The sequence below is a fragment of the Quercus lobata genome, chromosome 3, assembly GCF_001633185.2.
Source record: "Quercus lobata isolate SW786 chromosome 3, ValleyOak3.0 Primary Assembly, whole genome shotgun sequence".
Taxonomy (NCBI): domain Eukaryota; kingdom Viridiplantae; phylum Streptophyta; class Magnoliopsida; order Fagales; family Fagaceae; genus Quercus; species Quercus lobata.
Genome location: NC_044906.1, coordinates 23,242,138 through 23,267,622, shown reverse-complemented (window position 1 = coordinate 23,267,622; position 25,485 = coordinate 23,242,138). Strand labels below are relative to the sequence as shown.

Genomic DNA, 25,485 nt, shown 5'->3' with positions numbered 1-25,485 from the left:
AACTTTTCTAAACCCTAAACCCGATGCTCTGCTTCTCTATATTAAATAAAAAATGACTAGAGAGAGAGATATAAAGCATAGAGAGCTTTTGTGACCGTGAAACAAATCTGATAAGATGCGGAGAGTGTTGGAAAGAGAAACCTAAGGGAGGCCTCTTCACTACTGTTAGACCGATCTCCCTCCATCTTCCGGTTCCACACAGTTGTCGGTAAGTTTCAGTTTCATGTTCTGTTCTGTTCTATTCTATTTTGTTTTTTATTTTTGTTTATTTGGCTTGATATCTGGGTTATTAGACAAGAAGGTAGTGGAGCAAATTTCAAATCCACAATGTTTCTACTCTCTCTCTCTCTCTCTGAATCTTTCTATTATTTACCTTCTGTTTTTTCGTTTTTGATCTTAGTTTCATATTCTAGGGTTTGTTTTTAGGTTTATTGTGTTTATGCGATCAAAATTTGGGCAGTCCCGATTGATTTATAATCTGGGTTTGCTTTCATTAGATTAAAAAATGGGAAATTTCGTTGTTTTTGTTGGGCAATTTGGGTTTTAAACTATGACTTATTATCTGATTTTTGTTTTCCTCCTTCCTATTTTGATTTTTTTAGTCAAAGATATATTTATTAATTTCAATTTTCGCTTAATTTCCGATTGTTACTAAGGGGTTTTGTGTTTTTTTTTTTTTTTTAGGCTAACTTTATAATCTACTTGATAATTTAATGTGCTTTTGATTTTAATCCTATCAGGGGTTTTCTCTACTTGAAAAAAGGGTCAAAATTAATGAAGTCCTTGCTTTTTATGAATACAAGTATATGACCTTTGTTTTGACGCTGAGAAGAAATGCAAGCCTTTTGTTGTTAATTTTCTGTTCCAATTTTGTTTCAAGCCCTTTTGTTCTGTTATAGTTTTCAGCAATTTAATTTTGATTTCATTTTTTTTTTTTTTTTGTATGAATATTTATTGTGCAGAAAGAGTTGGAGAGAGAGAGAGATCTACGGGAGGCCCTTCACTACTGTCAGACCGGTGCCCTTGCTGATCTGACACAACTAGATGAAGCATGGAGTTGAATATTCTGTATATGAGATTGTTCTGGTATTTGACAGATTCTTTTTCTTCTCTTTTAGTTTTATACTCTTGCACAGATTGTTTGTTCTTCTCTTTTCCATTATTATTATTTTTTTTTTATCAGATGCTGACTGGTAAAAATAAGCTGAGTGGATGTGTTTTGTTTGATTAAATGATGGAGATTACTAACAAATTGTTTCTTATGATTTAGTATTTATCTGTGTCTTACACATTACAATTAGGTGTTGGATTTTGAAAATTTTCTTGGTTTTAATAATTGAAGGATGGGAGAGAGGAAGGTGCTAGACAAATACTACTCACCTGTCTTCAACCCAGAGGCTTTTGAAGGGTCAAGCACGCATGATGCTCCCCATAAGTAGATGTTATTGGTGACAATTATTTAGGTATTCGAAGGTTCTGATTCTACTTCAAATGTACAGATGCTTTGCTGAGCTTACCATCAAGACTGACCCACAAAATTTCAACTATATTGTTGAGTTTGGTGCTACCAAAAATTTTGAACCTGTGTGAAGAGGATGAGGTAAAATAAAATAAATAAAAATAAAAGTCTTGCAATCTTTTGTACATATAACATGGTTTTTGACTAAATATTTTGATTATTCTTTTAATTCATTAGGCAGCAGAGACAATAACCATTAAAGAGAAGTTGGAGAGATGGAAGATGCAATGAAATCTTTAGAGAACAAAAGCCTTGGATTTGAAAAGAAAAATGGACATCATTACTACATTGGATGGGATGAAATCTATGAAGGTATTATTTGCTTTACCAATTCTATTTTTATTTATTAGGGTAGGCTATCATCTCACAGTGCCACAAATGGAATCTTTAAGTCTCAAATAGCCTATGTAAAAGATTATATGATGATAGATCAAAGTAGAAGGCCATGAAGGTTGTCTCTAGCCTTTTAGGAATAGGTTTTTATTTTTTGGGATGCTCTTCAAAGCATATACTTGGTTATGTGATGGCAATGTTTCTTTTAAATTTTCCTTCAAAGTCACTCACTTTCTTAAAGTAATTTTTATTTTCTTTAGTTTATAATATCTGGGTCTTTATTTTTCGTTCAACTTTTATGGGTTCAGTTCTTTTTCTTTTATTTCTTATCAATTTTCAGCTTCAATCTTCTTGTGTTTAACCCTTATTCAAATATGTTAAAACTTTTAAGGGTTTTGTTTTAATTGTTGGTAGTTGAGACTTGAGTGAGGATCATGCAAAATATGCAAAAGTGTTAGTAGTAGGGGTTGATGGATTGGGCTGTGAGCTACTAAAAGACTTGGCTCAGTCAGGTTTCCAAAATCTCAAGGTTATAGACATAGATAGGGTTGAGGTAATCAATCTCAGGAAAAAAAATATCAAGTTCATGTTTTTTTTTCTTTTTCTTTTTTAAATCATCACACCCATGTCATAGGTAATTTAGAAGATGTTACCATATAATAATAATAATAGAAAATTAAAAAAAAAAAAAAAAAAGAAGGTTATTTGGAAGATGTTGAAGCACTTGGGCAAAGTAGGTAAATGAAATCTATCAAGTATTTATCTTCCTATTTAATGATTAATTGTAAGCATATAAAACAAGCAGTCATGAAGGTTTCAGTTGCAATAGTGAAACTTGGGATAGTATTTAACGTTTTATGGCTTTTACAGAAATTATGAACTTGAAGCAGAGGAATGAATTTTGTTGCCAAGTTGTGATGGGTGTGAACCCTCATCCCTCAATTTTTAGCAAAGACAACATTCCTAGTGGCTGTGATGTCAAAGTTTACTTCATGCTTTTTCATTTCATTTTTTACAATTTTGTGGAAAGAGTAATGGAATTAAAGTTGAATAAGACGAAAGAGAGAATCTTTTTTATGGTATGGCAATGGTATCTTCTGCATTGTCACAATTTGGCATTCCAACTTCTATGATTGGTGAGAGCATGTATTGGTAACAGTTTCTTCACTGTGTTGGCATGCTTGACACAGCAATACGTGATGGAAATGTATGGTGCTAAGGACATAGATATAGTTGTTTCTTCAAGTAATTTCTATTTCAAACCGAGGTAAACTACATATAGTTTCGATAATGTTTTATAGAAAAAGAATGACTGAAACTTTACTTTTGGTTTTAATATAGAGCTACATTCCATTTGCAATGAGATGTTGACTCCAATTCCATTGATGATTTACGAAAGTCCCCTCTCTATATACCTGTTATCAATAAGTTATTTATGAAATGTTTTCAACATTGTCATTTGACCCTTTGACAATAGATTAATAGTTTTGTACATGAGCTATAATGCTACTTAGATTGATTACTTGATGAACAAATTAGTCTCTTATTGGTTCTTTTATTTATTTATTTATTTTTACCATGTGGTTGATTAATTATCTTTTTATTTAACTAGCCCGTGCATCGCACCGGTTAGCGACTAGTTATGATAATTCTTGATGTTGATACTTAACATGATTTATTTGGATTAAATTTTCAAAAAGGAAAAAAAAAAAAAAAATCTACAGATACCTTTGAAATGTTTTTCTCATGTTTTGGACCCTTTTGAGTTTGGGGCATGACATGTACTTTCTATTTTAGTATTTTGTTTATGGTGTGTATAAACTACTTTTTTATGTTGTGGGGATTTCAATTTTTTGCTGTGTGATCCAAAGTTAATAAAATTGTACTGAATATGGTGTGCTTTTCTACGGTGTGCGTTGGTTGAGTTTAATTCATCAAATTATTTAATTTAAACTCTGATTTCTGAGATTAACTTTTAATTTCTCCAATCAATTTTTCTGATCTTTAATTTTATTTTTCCCGATTTTTATTCTGATCATTCCTTATTGAGCAGCTATATAAAAGTGTTGCATTTATGCAGCACCATATTTAACATTATGTTATTCTCAAAAAATATATATATATATATATATATATTTATATTTAACATTATTTATGAGACATGAGTACGTGCATCCAAACAGTTGTTAAATTTTTTTTCTTTTAGAGGGGAAAAAAAAAAAAAAAAAAAATCCTTAACCCAGCACCAGCGGCCTTTATGTTACATCCTCTATGTTCGTGTTTGCCAACAGATTAAAACACTTTATAAAAAATTTTAATATTCCATGGAGTTTACAAGTAAATAATGCTTTAATAAAAGCGAAAGAGGTGCTAATGCCATGCAAGTATGAGTATGACAAGATGTATACAAAGAGCATACCACAAATAGAAAAGAAAGAAAAGTTAAAAGAATATGAATGAAAAGTATAATAGAAAATTAGTGGAAGCTCAAGGAATTCAAAAATTCTAGGAGCCTTACGACAAAATATGTAGGAGATATCAAAGTCCATTCATATCCAACATACTCCCAACCCGCACGAACCTATGTCAAAGGAAGATCCCACTGGACCCAGCTTGTGCAATCTGTAATCAACGTGATGAGACGGTGGCTCACGCTCTTTGGGGATGCCCCATGGCTAGAAATGTATGGGCAATGGTGGCTAGAAAGTTGAAGAAACCGAAGCTCAGCTGCAGAGGACTTCTATAGCTTGGTGTGAGAACTGATGGCTGTGCTGACGACAAATGAAGTGGAGGTTTGGGCTATATTATCATGGGCCATCTGGAACGCACGAAACAGGTACCTATTTGACAGAAAACAAACCCATCCCAGTGACATTTTACGAGGCGCAATGACAGTGCTACAAGAATACCAGAGGCTCAACTAATAATGATTTACACCAGTGGTTGTTTTCTTTGTATGCAATGCTGTCTTTAGTGTGGCCAAACGGCTTTTTCCCATGCATACCCATGCCAAGCCAATCCTTCAATATTTTGTATTACGTGGGCCTAGCATTAGTTTTTTGTACAAAAAAAAAAGCTCTTTTTTGAAATAATAATAATAATAATAATAATAGGTATAAAAAAATTAAAATTTATACCCAAAAAAAAGCTCGAGTGGTTGCTGCAAAGTAGCACAGAAAGCTGATTGGTCTCTTTTGGCAATATTTTTTTTTAATAGTTTTCTAATTTATTTGTTTATTTACAACCTTTTAAAATTTCATTTTTAATGGACAATTACTAAATTACATTTTAACAAACTTTCAACAAACAAATAAGGGTAAATTCCATAAATATAGCCTGAGGTCTGAGCCGCCAGCTAGGTGTAAGACTTTTCAAAACTAACTAATTTGGACTCTAAAATCAACTTAGTCCTTAAAACAATTAAGAAAAATAACTAACCTTAATGTTTAGGAACTAACTAAATTTTCTAAATTGATTTTTATTGGTTTAATAACAAATATTAAAGTCCCAATATATAGCAATTAAAAAAAAAAGATTTAACAAAGCGATTACAATTTCTTGAAGGTCTCAATTGTTACAAATAATCAAATTAAATAAGGATAACAAACCATTTTTCGAAGCTTTCATATCTCGCTAGAAAGAGAGGTCGAATAAAAGAAGGCCACTCAGAGACCTAAGGAAAGCAATACCAGAGAAGGAGAAGCAAGAAAATGCAGAATAAATCAACACAAAAACTAATTAATATGTGGAGTTTCTCATACTAGAAATAGAACGGTGAGGTTAGAGTAGCCGAATAGTAACGACATCTGTCAGCCCCAACTCTAAACTCGTTGAAGATAGTTGAAGCCTTTAGTTCTACTTATATTCACTTTCACATACAAGAATTCCTACCTTCAGCCATTAATGATAATGGTCTAAGTAACCATGGTTGTTCGTAATTTGTAATTTTTGCTCTAGTTAAAAAAAAATTATATATATATATATATATATATATATTTTTGCAAAATGCGACGTGGGTATTTTTTGGGCATTTTTAATAAATAGTTTTATCTATTATGCATTTTTATGAGTTATATATAACTTGATGAGATTGCTCTTTATAACCGGACAAGAATGTATGTATAGCCTAACTGCAAAGCGCAAATTCTACATTTCTACTATCCATCTAACTCAACAGTTTAGTAATAAACATCATCTTTCCATTCATATATATATTCTTCCAATTGATCATTATGGGGGGTCAGCAAAAAACTACCAACCACCGATCTCTTCATATGACTCTGTTTCTCATTTTCAATCAGATAATCCTCCCAATACAATAAAGTTAAAGTGATTAAAAATAATAATAATAATAAATAAAAAAAATAAAAATAAAAACCTACAATTACTATATTTGCCAACTATGAGGGTTGGTAAAAAAATTACCAAACACCAAACCGAAGATCCAACTTGCTAAGAAGATCGAGCTATACAAATAATTTTTCTGGACGACCTAGAAAAGTATTTTGCAAATAAAAAAAAGGGTGTTTTAGTAATTTTATTTTAAATATATCAAAAGATTCCATTATCTATTTATTTACTATGCTTTACAAGTTAACTAATAATACGAGGTATTGGCTCATTTTCAATAGTTATCTAGTAATGGAGAATTGCAAACTATCTCATAAATGAAAGGGAGAAAGGGTCATTTACCCTTTTTTTATAAAGAAAATATATCTGAAAAAATAAACTCTATCTGAAGAAAGAATTCTCCCACGTGGATTTGAAGAAAAAAGATTATAAATACATAAACACAATATTATAAAAATGCTATAATATTTTAATTACATTTTTTTTCCAGAAATGAAGAGGTTCTTGGGCTTTTCCTCTTTTGGGCTGATTGCACTGGCAAATTAGGTTCAACTCCTCGAGTTTGACTCAGCTGAAGCCAGCCCATTACGAAAACATCTACTATGCAATCAAATCTTATACACCTCCCCACCTTATCCAACTGCGTTTCTTTCAAGTGAGCATATGCTCTTCCATGGATCCCCTTCAATTCTCCTCCACCCAGATTAACAAAAGCAACTAAAAAATACATACAATCCCAGTAATTCATTATTCTCTCTCATACACTTCCAGCAAAAGAGAGAGAGAAACAGGAGCCACACAAACACAAACATAAACATAAGTACACACATACACAAAGACATTACTTATCATGGCTTGTGCAACAACAAGACCCACCTTCTCTTTCCACCTCTCAACCTCTTTCCCCCAAACCTCAGCTCCAAAACTCAAACCCCATTTCACCACTACCCCACCTCTCTTCCCCAAACTCTCACTTCTACACAAACCATACAAACTCACTACTCCACACTCCATTGACATCTCCAAAGAAGACACCCCCACCTCAAGCCAAGAAACCACTACACCTCCTCCTCAAGAGCCTCTAGAAGAGCCTCAAGAAAATATTGACAAGCGCCGCTTAGAAGAGAAGTTTGCAGTGTTAAACACAGGTATCTATGAGTGCAGGTCTTGTGGGCACAAGTTTGATGAAGCTGTGGGAGACCCTTCATATCCCATAGCTCCAGGATTGCAATTTGAAAAGCTTCCTGAGGATTGGAGGTGCCCAACATGTGGGGCAGCTAAGAGCTTCTTTGAGAGTAAGAGTGTGGAGATTGCTGGGTTTGCACAGAACCAACAGTTTGGGCTTGGTGGGAATGCATTGACTTCTGGGCAGAAGGCTATACTTATATATGGAAGCTTGTTGCTTTTCTTTGTGCTCTTTTTGTCTGGTTACTGGCTACAATAGTTTAAGAGCTGGGGAAGGAAAGAAATGAGTAATAGGTAATAGTTTTTGTAGCTCTCTTTCTTTTTCCTTTGAAGTAATTATTGGTGCTGTTATGTTTATGTGATATCAATGTGTATTTATGATATGGGGAAATGTTATAATTCGGGTTACTTGAGTGATTTATAAATGGTATATTTTGTTTTTACTAGTTCTCTGTCCAAATGAATTATGAATGTGTAAACATAGTAGCATTTGAAGAACTGCAATCCGACTGTCTGGAAATTATGTCAGTTTTATTGAGTAATTGAAGCAAGATTTTGAACCATTGTTATTTTATAAACTATAACTGTGGAAGGACTTTGGGTGTAAATTTGTAATGGCTAATTAGCATCCCTAGAATGCAGGGTATTCTAAGATTGAACTGATGGCATGCAAGAATTGAGGAGTGAGATCAGCCTCTTATATCTTTGGTGAGCAGAGAATAAGAAGAAGTTAAGGAAGAAGAAGTCAACATGGATTCTGTAATTTAATGGGTATAAATTTATCCTAGCCCCTTTCTATATGAGAATGAGAGTGTGCTTGTAGCAAACATTCTCATGGCTAGAAGTACATTCCTGCTTTTAAGATGTCTCGTAGGATTTAATTTGAGTAAGTAAATCACATTCGTCAAAAGTACTCATTTATTTTATCCCTGTCATCCTGAACTAATGATAAGTTCTTCAAGGTCTCACTTGTTACAAATAATCAAATAAGGATAACACACATTATAATTATATCTCCTGGGTAGAATTTTTTGCCTTTTGTTCTTAATGTCTCTACTTTTATAAACATTATATTTCCTATGTTGGAGTCTTGTTCCCTATTCTTAAAGCTTATCAATTCTAAAACTCAATATCTGTCCACATCTTTAACAGCGCATCTACCACTATCTATTCAGGTTTCAATTTTATCAATAAAAACATATTGTCAATTGGTAGCAATTGAATTGATTATTTGATGATATTTGCTCCACTGGTTGGCTGAGTTACAAGTAACTTGAGCTAAAATTGTAGAGAAAAGGATTGGAAGGTTCTCCAGCTGAATTCGCTGAATTTCTACTATTCAATGTGTAGTGTTTTGAAGTCTAGAATTGGTTGGGCTTCTGGATTTTGGTTGTCTCTGTTTCCTTGTTATGTGATTAACTTTCTCTTTTTTTGTTTCTGGTAACACAAACTGTGTCAAATCATTGGAATTTTCTGTTCAGCTTCAATTCATGTCTATTTTAGGCTAAACATTGATACCTTGTGTTGGAACATCCACAACTTCTAATATTTGACTGTCTAATGCCCCATCGTGACCTTTTCTTTTGGTGGAAACATCAGGATAGCCAAAAAGTATTTAATAAATAACAAAAGAACAGTCAGACTTCTATACAAATTCTAGCTTTAGAGGTGATAATGCCCATCCAGGTTTAGGAATTCTCTTTCCAGCTTCCTTGACCCAATCTGCTGCTCAATTTCTTGAACAAGGAGCCAATGTGCATTTTGAGTCTCAATCTGTGCCAATGTTATTATCTCTGATGATGGAGCTCAATCCCCATTTCCCCTCCAAATAGCTTCTATTCATAACAAATAGTTGTTTAGAGTTAGTTTCAACAAAAAGTAGTTGCTTTCCTTTAGCCATCAAGCATGCCTAGTTAACTTCTGAATTCTAATGCCTCAGTTTTAGCTTTCCCATCCATAAGAATTACTGTGGTCTTTGACTACTTACTCCTGTTCTACCTTGCTTTTTCAAAGGGCTTTTCATCCTTTGAAAAAGCACAGCATTGTATTTTAGAGTTCCAAGAGCTGGTGGCAACCAACTTTGTAGAGTAGGCTGACCTGTGAATGTAGGCCAAGATCTATGAGGTTGTTATTTTTCCACTCAAGCTGACCAACATCCTGTTGCTGCCTCGGATATGGTAAATTATTCTGATCAGATAAATATTCTATTCTATACTTCACTTCACTCCTGGCTCTTTAGAAATGCTAGAGTCTGAAGGCCATTTTAATCTTTAAGCTTGAACTTTCTGAATTTAACAGTAGAAACAGAGTTCCAGACATGGCTGAACACACAGTAGCATTCATAGAGTATCCAAAATTATATCTAAACCAGACAGCTTCACCCATCTGCAAGGTAATGGTTCATGTTTGATTATCTCTACATGTTTCTTACAAAGAGAGCATAATGCAGAACCACATCTTTTTTAGTTCTTGAAAAGGTTTTCTGCTGTTGCTTGTGTACTAAAACAAGCTCCTCATGAGAGATGCTTGATTTTGATCTGTACCATATTAATTATTATTCCTTAAATATTTCACCACACACATTGTATTACATCTTGAATAATTATTATTTTTTTTTTTATTTTATTTTATTTAAGAACAAACTATATATTTTTTATTGATGTAATTGTCATCCATACAAACATTTCTTGCAATGAAGTCTAGAATTTCATTCAGCCAGATGTTACATTCATCAAATCTACTGGGTATGTCTAACAGATGTGCTACCATATTTCAACTCCAGTTAATATGTTTTATACTCTTCTGCCTGAACCTCTCAAGTGTGTCTCTTGCCTCATCTATTAGGTATCCAAATTTGGAAGGACTTGCTTCCTTTGATTTTAAATTTTAATGCTTGCATGATGGTCAGCGTGTTTCCTTCCAGTATGAGGTTTTGTATTCTCATGTTTCCTGCCATTCAAATGGTCTGGATCGTTGCCAGTGCTTCTATTTCTTCTATGTTGTGGGCCATCCAAACTTTCTTCCAACAGGCTGTATAACTCTATCATCTTCATCTCTAGTGACCACTCCAATCCCTACCATGTTTAACTTCTCAAACAATGTTTCATCCATTTTCACTTTGTGTGCTCCTTTTGTCGGTGCCTCCCACTTCATGTCTTTTCCGTTGTTAATAGTGTTTTGGATGTCTGTTTCTTGTAAAAAATTTTGCTTATACTCTACAGCCATACTTGCTAGTTGATATCAGTTGGGGATCTTTTCTTTTGTCTCCATGATAGCATTCCTCTGATTTCATATGTTCCACACTATTACCAGAAACAGCTCCAATTTGGATTCTAGTGCTTGATCCATAATGTCCCAAACCAAGGCCATAGAACTTGGTTGTGGTTGGAAAAAGCTATGTTCTTCACATTGGAGATGAACAGGATTCCATACCTTATCTGCATATGTGCATTCACTTAAAGCATGAAGTATGGTTTCTTTGTTGCCCCCACACAACCTGCATGTCCTGTCATCTACCACCCTTTTTATCCAAATCTGCATCTGCATGGAACGGATCCCTCCCTCTACTTGCCCTCCTGGAAAAATTTTCAACATTATTCAGTACTTTTTACTTCCAAAATGTTTTTCTGTGGCGTTTGACATGTTAGAGCACTCTCCTATGCTTATGTTTATTTGTCCTTCATTTACCACACAGTAAACACTCTATAGACAATATGCATGCCAGTTGAATTACCTGTTCAAATCAGTTTGTCCTCATTACCAGTTGAGCTCAAGGGTATTCATTTAATTGTTTCTTAGCCTCATCTAGCAATTCCTCCCACCCTCCCAAAAAAAATCCTTTCTATCTTCATTCATCAGTTCAGTAGTTACCCATGCTTCTTTGGGTATGACATGTTTTGAAAAATATAACTTTTTATAAGTTGTGGATGTAGGTAGTCACCTTACAACACCCCCCCCCCCCCCCCCAAACAATCTCTTAAATGACTTTTGTCGCATCCGAAATACTTTTACAATCATGATGAACTCTTTGATATTTTAAGCTTCCAACAATGTGCATGCGGGGGAAACACTTGCTTTGAAGACTTAAAAAGGGTAATTGGATCTGGGCTTTGGATATATTTCGTAAGTTAAAGGTATTCCTTTGGAAGTATTGTTTTGTATCCACTACTTACCAGTCAAAACCTTGCTAGCTAGCTGAAAGAGGCATCCAGGTAAATTTGACTTGTGCATTCTGCCATAATGCACCAGAAACAGTCTTACAGGTAGAGATTGGCCCGTTGCAAGGAATTTTTGGTTGAAGAATGGATTGCCTGTTCCACATATAGGTTTTCTGAAAACATGTTACCAAAAAAGGTTTTTTGTGTGGGACTCATCAATTTTTTTTTTTTTTAGATCAAGAAAACCATTTTAAAAACTGGCTACCAAACATGCTCTAAAATTTTCCACCATTTGGTTGAAAAGAAAAGAAAGAGGAAGCAAATGGTAGGGATGAGGATTTTCCATATGAGCCTACCAATTGAATTCCTTCCAAATTGAGAGAAATTAGGGAGAAAATAGCCATGAGCAATGAAATTACAAGCTACCCCTATTATCTCCATTGTTTCAAAATACAATAAAGTTATAGTGGTAATTTAATTTCTATCCTTCCATTTTTCAACCCTTTACACTTTCCCTATTATTTTCATTGTCTCAAACTACACTAATCTTCTATCTTTCTAGTTTGTCATCCTTCTTACCTGCGAAAATTAAAATATTTCTATTCACAACTACCTATTTTATCCTCTCTATATTTTCCATTTCTCATTTCTCTACCATCTCAACCAAACATATCATAAGTTTATATGCATCGAGTTAGGTTGGAGGGTTTGTTCAACCCAACCCGACCCATTCGAGTTGAGGAATTTTCAACCTAACCCAATCCAATCCATTACATGTGTTATGTATAAAACCAAACACCCAAATACATTATGAAAATGTCACTCTCACAAAGACACAAACATCCAAAGAAACAAAAACAAAACCAAGAATTATAATTTAAAAAAAAAAAAAAAAAAACATAAATCCCAAAAGCAAAAAAGCAATAATATGCATAGTATATCAAAACAACTTGAATTTCAAAAAAATAAAACAAACTTGGACGGTTTAAAGTGAAAAATTAAGAATAAATTTTTTGGAAACTTGGTAATTTTTACACTCTTAGACAACCACAAACATAGTAATGTATTTTTTTATTTTTTTGATGGTAACATAGTAATGTATTAATAAAATGAAGTACAGTATTTTTAAAGTGAGTTCTAGTTAGCTCAACTGGTAAAATCTCTAATGGTTGAGTAAGAGATTTAGGGTTCAGTTCCCACCTACACTAAAAATTGATTGTTGACTTAGTATGATGATAAAAAAGTATAGTATTTTAAAGTATAGTATTATTGGGTCATATTGGGTTGTATCGAACGGAATTGGTCCGTAACAGGCCATATCAGTCCCCAACAAACTCAACGCAAGTGCGTCGTGCAAGAGATGAATAAAATAAAATAAAGAAAAATAAGTACAAACATAATAGTAATTCCTAATGGCAATTTTGATTTCCTTCTATACAGTCAATCGCAATGGACGTAATGGACACCTAAGAGATGAATTATACGCAACTTTAGACAAGGTGCACCTAGAGAGGCTCACACATGCTTCGACACTACTGGAAGGCCTATAGGTTGTAGAGGAACCCGTTTTCCTCTCACTCTCATTCTCAGCTTCAAGTAACAAAGAGGGTAAGGATGATGACAAAATTTCCCCTAGCAATTTCTCTCTTGCCATACATTGGCCAATCTCTTTGTACAATGCCAGGCAATTGTGCTCCAAGAAGTTCAACCATGATTTTCAAAGTTCATTCACAATCCAAGGCCTCTGGCCATTCAATGCAACTAGACAAATGCTAGAATATTGTCATACAACTAAAGTATTAATAAATAGTAAGGTATATTTATAGTTGCTAGTCAAATACTAGTATGTGCAACAGGCTTTTGTAGCTCATTATCTCTTTTCATTTGGAGATTTACATTTGAAAGCTCTTTTAGGCAAAAACAATAAAATAAATGAGTGGGAAGATATATAGGCACAAGTCTATGCATGTCTCAAGATCAACAAAACCATTCACTAATCATTCATGACAAGTTTAAAAATCTATTTATAATAGTCACATATATGTCAAGAGTTCTCCCACAATGATATAAGTGCATAGGGGACAAGCTATGCTCGTAGATGCACAAGGCCATTAGTACAAAGGTACAAGGCAAAACATGCTATGAGACAAAACTCAACAAAGTCGATCAAACTTTTTTATTTTCTACTTTTTATGTGTTTTTGGATTTTTGACACAAAAAAAAAAAAAAAAAAAAATGATCAAAACCAGCAATGTAAAAGCATTTAAAGCAAAAGCAAACAAACAACCAATAATCAACTCAACCACCAACAAGATCATGCTATACAGATAGCCAACAAAGTAGTGTGTGCCCTACAAACAAATTAACTCAATATAAAGAGGTGAAACACATAGCACACAAGAGATTCAAGGAATTGTACCAACACTAATGGTCTTACAGAGTGATTCAAACCGTCGACCATCGAAAGGCTTGGTGAAGATGTCCGCCTTTTGATTGTCTGTGTATATGAATTCAAGACACACAACTTTTTCTTCCATCAAATCCCGAATGAAATGGTAACGTATCTCTATGTGTTTAGACTTTGAATGCTAAACTGGGTTCTTAGAGAAATTTATCGCACTGGTGTTATCACAGAAAACACACATTGTATCTTGAGGAATCCCATAGTCATGAAGTAGCTTCTTCATCCAAAGGAGTTGTGTGTAGCAACTTCATCCAAAGGAGTTGTGCGCAGCAACTTCCAGCGGCTATGTACTTTGCTTCAGCTGTAGAGAGAGACACAGAGTTTTGTTTCTTGCTCATCCAAGAGACAAGATTGTTACCAAGGTAGAAGCAGCCTCCTGAAGTACTCTTTCGATCATCCACACTACCAGCCCAGTTTGCATCTGAATAACCGGCAAGACAAGCATTCGAGTCCTTTGAATACCACAACCCATAATCTGGAGTTCCATTAATATATCGTATAATTCGCTTCACCGTAGTCAAGTGTGATTCCTTTAGAGTAGCCTGATATCTAGCACAAACACCAATGCTGAACGCAATATCCAGTCTACTAGCTGTAAGATAGAGTAGACTCCCAATGATACTCCTATACAAGGTTGGACTCACTTCCACCCTGGAAGAATCAACATTCAGTTTTGTAGACGAACTCATAGAAGTGGAGGCATGTTTTTTGGAGTTTAGTCCAAACTTCTTGACAATGTTTCTAGCATACTTTTCTTGTGAAATGAATATGCCTTCCTTCTTTTGTTTGACTTAAAGGCCCAAGAAATATGTAAGCTCCCCCACGATACTCATCTCAAATTCTTTCTTCATCTCCTCAGAGAATTCTATAGCCCGATCATCAATGGTAGCTCCAAATACTATGTCATCAACATATACTTGAACCACAAGAAGGTAATTTTTATCATTCTTGACAAGCAAAGTCTAGTCGACATATCCCCTTATGAATTCTCTATCCATGAGGTAATGGGTAAGCTGATCATACCAAGCTCTAGGAGCTTGTTTAAGCCATAAAGGGCTTTCTTCAATCTCAACACATGATCAGGGAAGTGAGGATCCTCAAAGCCTTTGGGTTGTTCAACAAACACTTCTTCATTCAGGTATCCATTTAGAAATGCACATTTTACATCCATTTGGTAGAGTTTGAAGTTCATAGTGCATGCAATGGACATAAGAATTCGAATAGACTCAAGTCTTGCCACAGGAGCGAAGGATTCATCAAAATCTACTTCTTGTACTTGAGTGTATCCTTGAGCTACTAACTGAGATTTATTCCGGATTATCTCTCCATCTTCATCGGTCTTGTTTTTGAATATCCATTTAGTGCCGATGACATGAACATTTTCAGGCCTTGGAGCAAGTTCCCACACATCATTTCTCACAAATTGATTCAGCTCTTCATGCATTGACTCAACTCAATTTTCATCTTGGAGAGCTTCTTCTACCCTTTTTGGCTCAAATTTGGCAGGGTAGCAATGGTATGTTACATGATTGGCCAAAAGTATGTTCCTTTTCTAAGGCGAAGACCTTCATCTAAAGACCTAATGATGTTTCTATTCGGATGGTTCTTAATCACTCTTGATGATGGCTTCTTTGATGTGGAAACTTCATCATTCCGAGAGATGGGAGAATGAACTTCCGGAGGAGTGAGAGGACTTGATGTTCTAAATATTGATCTTGTTGCCATTCTTAAGTTCATGGGAGTTGATTCCTTTTCTGGTGTAGGTCCTTCAACTTCTATATCAAGAGTTTCGACCTCAACAGTGGCTTCTTTGGTGCTCAGTCTTTCTCTATCATCAACCATCTCTACCATTGTTATGGCATCATCAATTTTTACATTGATGGACTCCATTACTGTCTTAGTTCTCTTGTTGAAAACCCTATATGCCCGGCTAGTAGTAGAATACCCAAGAAAAATGCATTCATCACTTTTTGCATCAAATCTCCCAAGGTTCTCCCGATCATTTAGAATGTAGCACTTGCTTCCAAACACTCGGAAGTACTTTACTCTCGGCTTCTTTCCATTCCAAATCTCATAAGCGGTCTTCTTTGTTCCCACTCAGAAGAATATTCTATTACCAATGTGACATGAAGTGTTCACTGCTTCTCACCAAAAATTTTAAGGAATTTGCTTGTTTAGTAGCATAACTCTTGCCATTTCTTGAATCACCTGATTCTTTCTCTCTATCACTCCATTTTGCTGAGGATTTTTAGGAGCTGAAAATTCCCTTTTGATTCCATTCTTTTCACAAAATGACTCAAATCTTGCATTCTCAAACTCCTTGCCATGATCACTCCTTATCTTGACAATAGGAACCCCTTTCTCATTTTGTAGTCTCTTGCAAAAATTTTCCAATTTCTCACATGCTTTTTATTTTTCTCTAAGAAATTCAACCCAAGTGTATCTTGAGAAATCATCAACAATGACCATAATGTACCTCTTTCCTCCTAGACTTTCAGTTCTTGTAGGCCCCATTAGATCAACGTGAAGAAGCTCTAAACATCGTGAAGTAGCAATCACATTCACCTTGTGATGACTTGCCTTTGTTTGCTTTCCCATTTGGCATGCACCACAAATAGTCTTCTTTACCTTTCCAAACTTTGGAAGTCCCTCAACTACTTCAAGTTTAGATACTTTAGCTACTTGTTTGAAATTTGCATGCTCAAATCTGTGATGTCGAAGTTCCAACATGTCAACACGAGCACTTCTACACGAAATGGGTGCCGTAGGAACTACTTCATAGCAATTATCGGTAGTCATATTTCCCTCCAAGACTTGAATCCCTTCTTCATTAATGATTATGCATCCCGTCTTTGAGAATTGGACAAGGAAATCCTCATCACATATTTGAATGATGCTTAAGAGATTCGCCTTCAGCCCTTTGATGTATAAGACATCTTCAAAGTTCATTCACAATCTAAAGCCTCTGGTCGTTCAATGCAACTGGATAAATGCTAGAATATTATCATACAACTAAAGTATTAACAAATAGTAAGGTATATTTATAGTTACTGAGTACTTTAACTAACTAAATTTTGTGTGTTCACTTATTATAATGTTGTTTTTGTAGGTCAATGTTATAAAGAATGAACTAGGTTTGAAATGGCCTAATTTCTACCAGACCAAAGACATGGAGTTTTGGACTGCTCAATGGGAAAAGCACGGCAGTTGCAGCGGAAAAAGTGTTGAATATAGTATTTTACGCCATAAATTGAAACTCACTAAAAAAAAGTATAGTATTTTAAAGTATAGGACTCTCTCAAAAAAAAAAAAAAGCATAGTGTTTTAAAGTATAGTACTCTAAAAAAAGTATAGTATTTTAAAGTATAATCTTAATGAAGTATAATATTATTGGGTCATATTGGGTTGTATTGAATGGAATTGGTCAGTAACAGGCCATATTGGTCCCCAACAAGCCCAATGCGGGTGCGTCGTGCACCTAGAGAGGCTCACACATGCTTTGACACTACTGGAAGGCCTATAAGGTTGTATCGGATGGAATTAGTTTGTATCGGGCCCTATCGATCCCCAACAAGCCCAACGCAAGTGCACCGTGGGAGAAATGAATAAAATAAAATAAAGAAAAATAAGTACAAACATAACAATAATTCCTAATGGCAATTTTGATTTCCTTCTATACAATCAATCGCAATGGACGTAATGGACACTGAAGAGATGACTTATACGCAACTTTAGACAAGATGCACTAAAAAAGGCTCACACATGCTTCGACACTACTGGAAGACTTATAGGTTGTAGAGGAACCCGTCTTCCTCTCACCCTCATTCTCAGTTTTAAGTAACAAAAAGGGTAAGGATGATAACAAAGTTTCCCCCAACTATTTCTCTCTTGCCACACATTGGCCAATCTCTTGCAATGCTGGGCAATTGTGCTCTGAGAAGTTCAACCATGATCTTCAAAGTTCATTCACAATCCAAGGCCTCTGGCCGTTCAATGCAACTATACAAATGCTAGAATATTGTCATACAACTAAAGTATTAACAAATAGTAAGGTATATTTATAGTTACTGAGTACTTTTGTAACATCCCGTCAGTTAAAAAAAAAAAAAATGTAAGTCAGCATTTTTGTGGACCACGTGTGCCCCCACCTAATCCCACTACCCATCATTCTCATCCACTCATTTTCTCCCACCTCACTTCTCTCTTTTGGCCGGCTCTGTCTTTTCTTTCTTTCATTTTTCTCTCTTTTCATTTTATTGAAACACACACACACACACTCACCCGCCGGCCTCCACTCCAAACCACACCATCTCACCATCATTTTTCCGGCAAGATCACCGGAAAAATACTTAGGAACTCCAAAGCATCTTCATCATTTTATTTGAGGTTCTAGCTAATCTCCCCTTGGAGCTTGGAGAATTAGGATTTTGTGGTTGCGAGGTAAGTAGCTTTTTAATGGGTATTTTTGGAAAATAACCATGTTTTATAAATGTTGTTTTTGAGTCAAACACATTTTGGAAAATGATATATATGGATATATGCTTTCTTAAAAGTATTGTGTTGTGACCCTTACTATATATGAAAAATGCATCATATTTGGCATTGCATTTGGGAAAATGCATGAATTGTTGATATGGAAAAATGAGCATCTTTTATTTAATCTTTGATAAGAAAAATCATTGATTTTATGGTGTATTGAAAAATTTAAAGATGCCTATCTTGTCTTATATTATTTGAGAAATTGTTAGAAAATCTTTTGACAAGAATAAAGTTTGAAAACCTTACAAACTTTGTAGAAGTTAGATTATTTAACGTTTTCTGAAACTACTTGGATATGAACTATGTGTTCCAAAGTAAGGTAACCTGTGAGTATGTGATTTTAGCCTTATGCCATGTGTGATTTCCCGATGATCACTCGAGTTGTTTTCCGTAGTCTTTGTGACAATGAAATCAAATTTAGGTCAGTGCCCTTTCACTTTGGATGACGCGCTCTTCCCTACTGTCCATGGGGGGAAGAGATTCCTTGATTGTGTGTGGGTGAGGCTGCTGTCTATGGGCCAAGAGACCACATGCAAGAGAGATCCTATTTGACGCGCTCTCTCTGCTGCCCATGTGGGGAGAGAAAAACCTTGAGGGTATGGGTGAGGCTGCTATCCATGGGGCCAAAAGTTTGCACACCAGAGAGGATAATATCATGCCAATTGTGAATGGGTGGATCCCCTGACCGGTTTATGTGGTAGTGTGGTAGATTTGTGATAATTTATCTTATATCAGATATTATGGTTTTAGAAATTATATTGTTGATACTCACAGATTATAGTATATAGTTTCAAGGTATTTACTTTGAGAAACTTTGTGTTTCATTATGTAATCATTCTTGTCATATTATTATTATTGAAGATGAAACTTGCATTTCCCCCACCCCTATTAATGTGCTACTTACTGGGCTCTGTCTCATTCCATTATTTTTATAAACTTTTCAGAGTAGGCAACAATCTTTTGAGACAGCTTTTTAGTGGCTAATAGTAATTAGACTAACTACTGATGGAGGCTGAATTTTTGTAATGGATATATTAGACGATGTACATCTTAGACTAGGCTTGACTCATTCTTTTGTATATTATAGCGGTTATGACTGTATTTCCATTGATGGGACAAGCTGTTGTTATGTAATTGTTTTATTCAGACCTCTATTCTTTTGTGGCCAATGGTCCTTGTAATTAATGCTTAGAGCTTTGACTTACTCTGAGAGTATATTCTATGAGATTATCATGATAATTCTTGATGTTAGCACTTGATAGGATTTATGTGGATTGAATTGTCAAAAAGAAAAAAAAAATTACAGGTACTTGAGACGTCGTTCTCATGCTTTGGACCCTTTGGAGTTTGGGGCATGACAACTTTAATTAACTAAATTTTATGTGTTCACTTATTATAATGTCATTTTTTGTAGGTCAATCTTATAAAGAGTGAACTAGGTTTGAAATGGCCTGGTTTCTACCAGACCAAAGACATGGAGTTTTGGACTGCTCAATGGGAAAAGCATGGCAGTTGCAACGGAAAAAATGTTGAGTATAGTATTTTACGCCATAAATTGAAACTCACTAAAAAAAAAGTATAGTATCTTAAAGTATAGGACTCTCTCAAAAAAAAAAAAAAAAAAACTCTCTAAAAAAAGTATATTATTTTAAAGTATAGTACTCTAAAAAAAAAAGTATAGTATTATTGGGTCATATTGGGTTATATCGGACAGAATTGGTTCGTATCGGGCCATATTGTGAGTTTAAAATTTATTTTTTACTTTGGAATTAATTTTCTCATTTTGTTTTTGTTTTTGTTGTGTAGTTGTATTAGCCGTGAAGATGCTGATCTGTGATGACTCAAATCAAAGATGCTGATCAGCGATCATGATGTTTATTTTTGGGTAATTACATGTTAATGTCACAGTGATGTAATTGAACCCTTTAAGCTATGGTAGGTGAGTAAATTTGTATCAATGAGTAGTATTTTAATTAATGATTTATGAATTGTTTTCTGTGAAGTTAAAGAAGATTACAAAAAACAAAAGTCGTTTAGAATTGTCAGAATCATACAATCCTGAACAATCACAAAGATCCTTGAAAGATCCGGATCGTTTTGGGCAGGTGGGATCGTAAAATTGTAGGATCATAGAATCTAGATTGGGATTTTGACAACCATGATCCATACCAATATGTCTATATAGACCTCAGTGTTTAAAACTTTGTAGCAGAAAACATCAATGAGGTAAAAATGATTGCAAAAATATTTGTGTTCTTCCTATTTATAGTTTGCTTCCTTGATTCAAACAGTGAAGAGAAGTTTAACTACTATAAGCTTGTCCTTCAGTGGCCAATTTCTGTTTGCAATGTGAGGCGTAGCTATTTACAACCTTCTTTAGAATTCACTGTGCATGGTCTATGGCCATTTTTGGCTCCCAACACTACAAAAAAATTGTTTATTACTTCGAAAAAAATCGTTACAATAACATCAGAGTTATTGCAATAATTTAATCGAAGTGTTGCAATAAAATTTGAGGTAATAGGTTTGTACTACAAAAAATTTTGTTGCAATAAACTTTAAATATTTTAATGACAATTTTGATGTAATAATATATTTGTTCTTGCAATAAACAATTTACTACTTTAAATAAGCAATAGGCTATTATTTCACGAATTTTATTGCAATAGATTGCAAATAATTAACAAAAATAATTTGGGTCAAGTTATTGCAACGATATTTTTCAGTGTAATGAATAATTGTTTAATATTTTTCATTACAATAGATTGTAAAATAATTAATATTAGATTATTGTAATAATATCTTCGTTACAACTTCATGTTTGTCATTGTAATAGATTATAAAATAATTGATATTTACTTATTGCAATGATATATATATATATATATATATATATATATATATATTTATATATATATATTTGTTATAATAAGCTGTCACTTTGAAATTTTTATTGTAAAAGATTGCAAAATAATTAGTATTAAGTTAATACAACGATTTTTTCAATATAAGTTATTGTAAAAAATATATATATTCTTAATACAATTTTGTATTAATGCCTCTATTATAAAAATAAATTATAAGTCATTGCAACTAATTATTATTAATGTAATAATTTACCATTTTTAAGTTATTATTGCAACGAATTTTAATTTGTAGATCTGATATTATGTCTAATTCCACTATACTAATTTTGTTGTATTAATATTTGATGTAATAGACTTATTTTGGTGTACTGGCCAAGCTTTATCGTTCAAGATGATTTTGACTTCTGGTCTGAACAATGGCTAAAACATGGCACATGCTCTGGTTTAGATCCACTACCATACTTCAAGTTGGCCATTAGAACCACTATCAAAGCCAAAGAGCTCCTTGAATCACTAAATGGAATAGGTTTGTTTTATGGGAACAGTTTGGCATTGATTTAGGAACATAAAATGAGAATTTTAAATCGATTGAATTGAATTTTGTTGTCTTAATTTCCCACCCTCATTTGATCTTTCTTTGGTTATTAAAAATTGCTCGACAATAAATACTTCTAGAATTTATATGTTCAAATTTACAAAGGTAAAGTATGGGTTTCTTTTTAGCAACTATGACAACGAAGATACAACATTCTTGTTATTATTTTTTACAAGGCTCATGCTCAGAAAAACTAAATAGAAAGAAAAAAATTAATAAATAATTTCATTCTTTTAGTACTTTCTTATCTTGGGCTTTTTATCAAACTGGTAGAAGGCACTATATTATACACTACATAAAGACAAAACAAAGCAAGAAAATGATGCTTTGAAGAGTGAAATGTGTCTTTGGAACATACATGATTAGTCATGGTTAGTTGCAATGGTGAGATTTGGATTCCGGCAACCACTTCAGCCATAGTTTACAACCATAATCTTTGTAATTGTGTCCTCACTACTCATCCATGGGAAAAGAGGGAAAAAAGCCAAAACAAGTTAGGCCCAAAAACCAAGTTAGTTTAAAATCTCATAGAACTTGTTCATGCAAAGAAAAATTCCTTCAATGATGCGGGAAGCGAGAGAGAAGAGACCTGAATGATTAGGAAAATTTTGGATTTTAGAAATTTTGGTGAAGCGGCTAAGTAAATAAGTATGAAAAGTGAAGTGTATTTGTTTTTAAAAGACTCCAACTCATTTACGCATTGCAACATGTATGGTCCCAAAGGCTGAATCATCTTTCTTTCTTTCTTTTTTCTTTTTAAATATGTGGCTTCTTTCTATTGGTACACATCACTTAGGAGGATCACATCACTCATCCACCTGGGAGGACCAAATAATTTCTCGAAGGGGTTAGCTCTAGTGATCCAGCACATTGGAGTTGACACAATGTGGACACTTGACAAAAATCAAACACGTCTGTATCTTGTCAGCTCCAGTGCATGTGCTAGAGCATTGAAGCTAACCAGTGTCCGTAGATGAATGACTCCACCTACACGGTTAGAAGACAATCTCGAGTTATTTGATGAATGAGTTTCTTAGGAGACTTATATATGGCCCACATTATATATTTAAATTTATTTTATATAACAATAGTAAGAGTGATAGATAAACACTCATATTTTAGGAATCTATCAATGAAAATCACCTATAAACTCTTTTGGCAAAAAGACGTTATTTGATTAGTTAAGACTTTAAAGTAACTCTCAATTGGTAAATAAACATTTTGAAGTATTTCTCAATTAAACTCCTCGATGAAAGGAGTGTTACGTGTACATAGACCAAACGTTAGTTGAAGTGGTCTCTAGTGTTTAACTTTATTTAATTGTCCGTGTTCTCCATTAAAGGATTATATGAGGTATAGACCAATTAGGAGTATCCTTTCATAATTTTAATTTATATTGAGGTTTTCTCTACAAATTATTTGAACAACAATGGACAAATGTATCTTAATAGTTTCTTATGCTATTCCATATTTCTTACAATGAAATGATGCTAAGGTTTTATAATTACCAAGAGTTTTGCAACTCAATTAACACATTCTAAAGTTTCAAATAGAGATGTTTAGGGTTTAAAATTTTAAATTCCCAACTACCCCAATTATCTAATTATTAAAAATTAAAATTAAAAAAAGCTTCCCTCATGATTTGCAGTATTATGACTCTAAATAAGCGCCCTAAGTTATAAAACTAAACTCTGACCAATTCACAAGTATGGCGCCGCTTATATGTCTCCACTAATCCATACGTTAAGTGCATAAACCAATAGACACCTAATAAATTTCACAGAAATTTTATGATCTTGTAATTGCATCCTTTAAATTTGAACTTACTGCTCCTTTTGCAGAAAAAGAAGATGCAGGATACAAAGAAATCGGTGCTAATCCTTTGCAAAAAATGACAATGATGATAAGGTGCAATACAGAGAAATATGCGTATTTATCACCTGACCTAAATGTTCCATTACGTAATATTATAAATCTCCCAAATATAAATGGTTTATAGAGAAAGTCTTGTTACCGTGACTGAGGATTGATTAATTCTTTTTGGCCTTCAAAACGTTAATAATTATGAACAAAAGGTAAATAATAATTCAAAACGTCACAGCAAAACCCGAAACCTTCCTGGTAATTCTAGAAAGTAGAATTATAGAAACCTTCAATCCAACACTAATAAACTACATGTTTGATTTTGAAAGCTATGCACAAAACAAAAACCTAACACACAAAAAAAAAAGACCAAAAGCACACAATACGGGGCCAACCGGCTATGCAAATACAAGAGAATGCACAGCTCTCATACATAAAAATTGGAATAAATATCACCTCAATGGACTGGAATATTCTTGTAGGTGTACACCAGAAGAGGATCCATAGCCATATTATGAACTGTTTTGTGCTTTTGTTACTCCATTACATTCCTGTCATTTAATAAAGGGTTGTGTTAACGGGCACCGTGTGGTGCCCGTTAACCACAAATTTTTTTACTTTTTCTTGATACAATTTTTGTCTTTTTTTGTGATTCATGTCATTTTTTAAGTTTTGTAGTACTATTTAGAATTTTTTTTTACTTTTTCTGGCAAAATATATATATATATATATATATTTTTTTTTTTTTTGTCTTTTCTGTTCTTAACCTGCATGCCTGGTGGTTAACATTCTCTTTTAATAAAACTAGTGTATAACCTGCACAATGTGCGGGGTAGTTAGTTTTATTTATTTATTTTGAATTAAGATACTCTTATTTGTTATTTATGGTAAAATAAATAAACTCTCTAACACAGCTTCTCTTGGTTATTTTGCATCACTAAGGTGAACTTTTTATTTATCAAAACAAAAGAACCTTGAAAATATTTTCCTCAAAAGCTAAACAAAAAGATTTTCTTTTTTTTTTTTTTTAAAAATCAAGCTAAATTATATTGTATTCAAGCTTGCACAGCCCCCAAATCTTGCAAACAGAAAATGGTAATTCTGTCTTTCTAACATTTTTTTCAGCATTCAAGAAGCCCCATAGGAAATTGGGGAAAAAAAATCTCTTAACTAATTGAAAATGTTAAGACTGACAGACTGAAAAGCTTAAAAATCAATACTTGCAAAGAAAATGAAACATATCAAACCAATATGCTAAAATTCCATATCCAATTTTGAAAGGCTTCCGTGTGGAACATTCTCATTTCTCCCCTCCCAAGTCAAAGATTAACTTATGACTGAATAGAAGTTTAGCAATTATTTATTACAAATCAGAACCAAATCTTACACAAATACCCACAGCGAAACTACTTCTAACATAAATACGTACCTTAATTACAAAAAAATTCAAATTATTTAAAATAACTAAATCTAACCCAAATACCTAAATCAAAACCGATCCAATCAAAATACCCATGATATTTAACACCTAAGAGATTAGTAGTTTATAAAAGAGATGAGACGAGTAGAGTATTAAGTCAAATACTAATGGCTAAACTTCATACAGTAAAAAA

The 25,485-nt window shown here is 33.7% G+C and overlaps 1 protein-coding gene across 1 annotated transcript; it reads left to right on the top strand.

The window, feature by feature from the left end:
• The first annotated feature begins 6,839 nt into the window (after nucleotides 1-6,839).
• On the top strand, nucleotides 6,840-7,833 carry LOC115981834 (rubredoxin-like). Its single transcript, XM_031104217.1, has one exon. It carries the CDS (start codon nucleotides 7,053-7,055, stop codon nucleotides 7,644-7,646), a length of 594 nt encoding a protein of 197 aa, XP_030960077.1. The 5' UTR covers nucleotides 6,840-7,052; the 3' UTR covers nucleotides 7,647-7,833.
• The last annotated feature ends 17,652 nt before the right edge of the window (nucleotides 7,834-25,485 follow it).